The sequence below is a fragment of the Verticillium alfalfae genome, genomic scaffold (assembly GCF_000150825.1).
Source record: "Verticillium alfalfae VaMs.102 supercont1.2 genomic scaffold, whole genome shotgun sequence".
Taxonomy (NCBI): Eukaryota; Fungi; Ascomycota; class Sordariomycetes; order Glomerellales; family Plectosphaerellaceae; genus Verticillium; species Verticillium alfalfae.
In genome coordinates this window covers 2,549,859-2,553,125 of record NW_003315037.1, presented here as the reverse complement: position 1 = coordinate 2,553,125, position 3,267 = coordinate 2,549,859, and the positions used below count along the sequence as shown (strand labels likewise).

General features: G+C 55.4%; 2 protein-coding genes across 2 annotated transcripts in view; both read right to left on the bottom strand.

The window, feature by feature from the left end:
* The window catches only part of VDBG_02248 (mRNA export factor elf1), a gene marked incomplete at both ends in the record, with an annotated part of 3,261 nt that extends 2,524 nt beyond the window's left edge, over window positions 1–737 (bottom strand). Inside the window, one exon of the mRNA XM_003008014.1 lies at window positions 30–737. Coding sequence (XP_003008060.1) covers window positions 30–737 — 708 coding nt within the window. The remainder of the gene's footprint in view (window positions 1–29) is intronic.
* Window positions 738–1,560: 823 nt separating this feature from the next.
* VDBG_02247 (conserved hypothetical protein) lies at window positions 1,561–2,991 on the bottom strand (the record flags this gene model as incomplete). The annotated part of the gene is made up of 6 exons (XM_003008013.1): window positions 1,561–1,606; window positions 1,672–1,809; window positions 2,130–2,231; window positions 2,463–2,647; window positions 2,805–2,839; window positions 2,943–2,991. 6 exons carry the CDS (start codon window positions 2,989–2,991, stop codon window positions 1,561–1,563), a joined length of 555 nt encoding a protein of 184 aa, XP_003008059.1.
* Window positions 2,992–3,267: the final 276 nt, after the last annotated feature.

The window sequence follows — 3,267 nt, the reverse complement described above, 5'->3', positions numbered from 1 at the left end:
GGATTCGGGGGGCAACGTCGTCGTTAGACAAGAAGGTTGGTGAGCGAGTTCATCGCCTGAACAGCCTGCTTGCCGACCTCAGCCTTGAGGTCGTGCATGCCGGCCTCGACAATGGGGATGAGGCCAGCGAGCTTGGTGCCGAAGGAGTCGCGCAGGACATCGCCTTCGGCAGCCTGCTCTTTGGTGGAGCCAACGATCAGCTTGGCCTTATCGGCCATCTTCTGGAGGAGCTTATAGGCGCCGACGGTGCCCTGCCACTTGCCGGTAGACTTGCTGAGGTACGCGGAGAGGGCAGGGAGAAGGCCGACGACGAGAGCCTCGGGGCTCAGGTGGGCAAACAGAGCATCGAGGCCATACTGCGCCGCGTCCCGCACGACAGTGCCCTTGTCCGCGAGAGCGTCGAGGGCAACGTTGACAATGCCGCCATTCCTGAGGAGGAAAATGGTCTCGCTGGTAGGTTGCTTGGCCGGGAAGCGCTCAAAGAGTGCACCCAGGAGGTTTTGGGCACTCTCGCGACGAAGGCCGCTCTTCTTGTCGGCAGCGGCCTTCTTAATCTCAGCGAGGACGCCGTAAGACTCGAGGCCCTGGGAGCCGACCGAGTTGAGGAGGAGTTCGCACAGGCCGTAGGAGGCCTCGATGGACTGGTTGGAGGTCTGGGCGGTAAAGATGGTAGTGATGAAGGCAGAGACGTCTTGCTGCGACGGGGCAGGGCCCGCAGCCTTCGACACCATCGTCATGTTGGGCTCTGGTGGAGGAGAGACGGTGTGAGGCATCGCAGGTTCAAAACCTGGATCTGACTGTGGAGGCGTTGAGAAATCGGCGGGGAGAGCAAGACTGATTCTGTGGCTACTCAGGTCTGTCTGGTTGAGGTGTAGAGGGCGAGGTCGTGAGAACTCGGCCACAGGGAGACAGGAGAGAAGGAAAGGAAGAAAAAAAAAAAGCCAACTGTCTCTGGGCTCCGAGTGTGTCAGGTCGCAAAGGGGAAAATCTGGAACAGAGCAAAGGCCCTTTTCTGTACTTTTGTCGCTCAGGCTTGGGCGCTGGCGCGGATCAGTCAGGCGCAGTACAGGGCAGCCAGGTGCAACCGTCAGGGTCTTCCTAGCGATCCTTGCGGAGTATCCAGGGCAGGTGCTAGCAGGTCACCAAGGGAAAGTGTACCCCTCCTCCTGCTCGCCCGCCCCTCGACCCAAGACACCCCGCCATCCAATCCCTTGGTCCATGTGAAGGATTTTTTTTTTATCTTTTGCGCTACTTGTCTTATCACATGGACCCCCTCCTCCGATAAGCCTGGCTTTTCCCCTTTGCCTTCCCTGTTTTGTCTCGCTTGCTCCGTCTGATAAGCATCCGTCTCCGATAACACCCTCCGGACCCATTATTTCCAGGCCATGTGCTCCACTCTTGCTTTCTCATCAGAAATCCGTCAGTTTTCCATCCCGAGTGAAAGTCCCTTCGACCAGTTCGGAGGGGTTGGAGCCGTGGGATGACGTGCGCTTTCATCCACACTGACAATCCATCAATCTGCAGCTTCTCATTCGCTTGAACGGCAGTCCATGTGCCCCACTACGCTGGACTTTGTCCCATGAAAACCACCAAGATGGCCATGTAGCTGTGGCTCGCGTCTCACGTCAGTCGCCATTTGTCTTCGTGCCTCCCCGATGAGGGGTCACTCACGTCGCTGAGGCTGTGAAGATCTCATGCCGCTTCGCATTCGTAAAGATAGCCAGCACCATGCCGAACAGCAAGGTACACACGCATTGCAGTCCCATGATCATGCCCATCCTCCCAGGCGTCACCTCACCTTGCACCCAGCTGTAGAGGGGATACAGAGGTCCAGCGAGGAAGCAAAGCACGAGCCCGATCAGGATGACCATCGTGAACGCGTGGATTCGATCCTTGTCGTACAGCGTGTGTCTCGGGCTCCTCTGACTCGCGCGAGTCGTCCGTTGTCCGTGTTGCTGCTCGACGTGTTCTGTCGAGCTCGGGACTGTCGCGCTGGCCGGCTTTTCGGTTCGTGTTTGTTTTTGACGTGCATCTTGTCTTTGGTCGTCATCTATCTGGCTGATCTAGAGCCAGGAAGTTATTCTTGAGATCTCTCAGGTGCGCAAAATGGGGAATTTGGTACGGCTCACCTTGGACCCAAACAGCCACTTGGCAACAATCGACTCAGATCAGCAATTTTTCCTTGGCTCAAGCTTTCCAGGCTGCTCACCCTCAGGGGCCGACACTCATATCTGATCATCAAGTACAGCAGTACCTCATCCAGCCAGACGCCGTCTCCGTCCGGCCTGACGCTCTTCAGGTCCCCGTCAGCTACGAGAAAGTTCTCGTTGCCGTCTATGGGAGGACGTGGGCGGAAGAAACTGCGCAGATATCCCAGCTGGTATCTCGAGGCATTCGTCAACGATCGAACGTCATTGGTCTTCCCTATGAATTCGGCTGGTGTCTGATTAGCACGGACATACCGAACGAAGGCATTTCTACTTATACCGTAGTCCATCCACTTCCTCCGGGTCCGGTGCAGCAGCATCTTCCTGGTTCGGGATCTCTTGTCGCAGTATTCTCTGCTCCGCAACATGCCGGGGAACTCGCGGTCTCTCTCGTCAAGCCTGTACAGTAGTGTCTCGAGCTCCCGCAGCTCGTCCTGCAGCTGCAACATGATGCGCGTTTGCAGGTATCGAAACTGGCGGAATACGCTCAAGTTCTCCGCTGTGGCCATGTAGCGGGCCAGCCTGGGATAACCCTGCGGTGCCTCGTTATCTCAGAACGTCAGTGCATGCCCTGCAGAAGCGGTGTCCGTGACTTACAGTCACAGCAGATCCAATGTTGTGGTGGTACACTCCTGTCAACGTATTCGAGTTCCCGCAATGAGCTTCAGCAAATTGAACTTTTTTTTAGCCAAGAGAACCTTCTCTGATCGTAAAAAGCTGTGAAGTAATGCTCACCTGTCATCCCTAGTCCCGTCAACTGAGCCTCTAAATCATAGGTAGACATGTTGAATGTGCGAGAACACAAGATATTTGGTAGGAGGCCAAGCCTTAGGGCAAACAATATCCGAGAACGTTGATTAATTAAGGAAATCCATGCGCCATGTATCTCTGCTTCACATCCCTTGAGGTCGCACAGCGATGCCTCATATATGCCGACAGCTGCTTTTACGCCTGGGCATCTCTCACAAGGTACATCGTATCACCTGTATTATCCCGCCATTTGAATAGAAATTGAGGGACGGGTGTGTCCATGTTTGTTGTTATCTGTACACTTATCTGT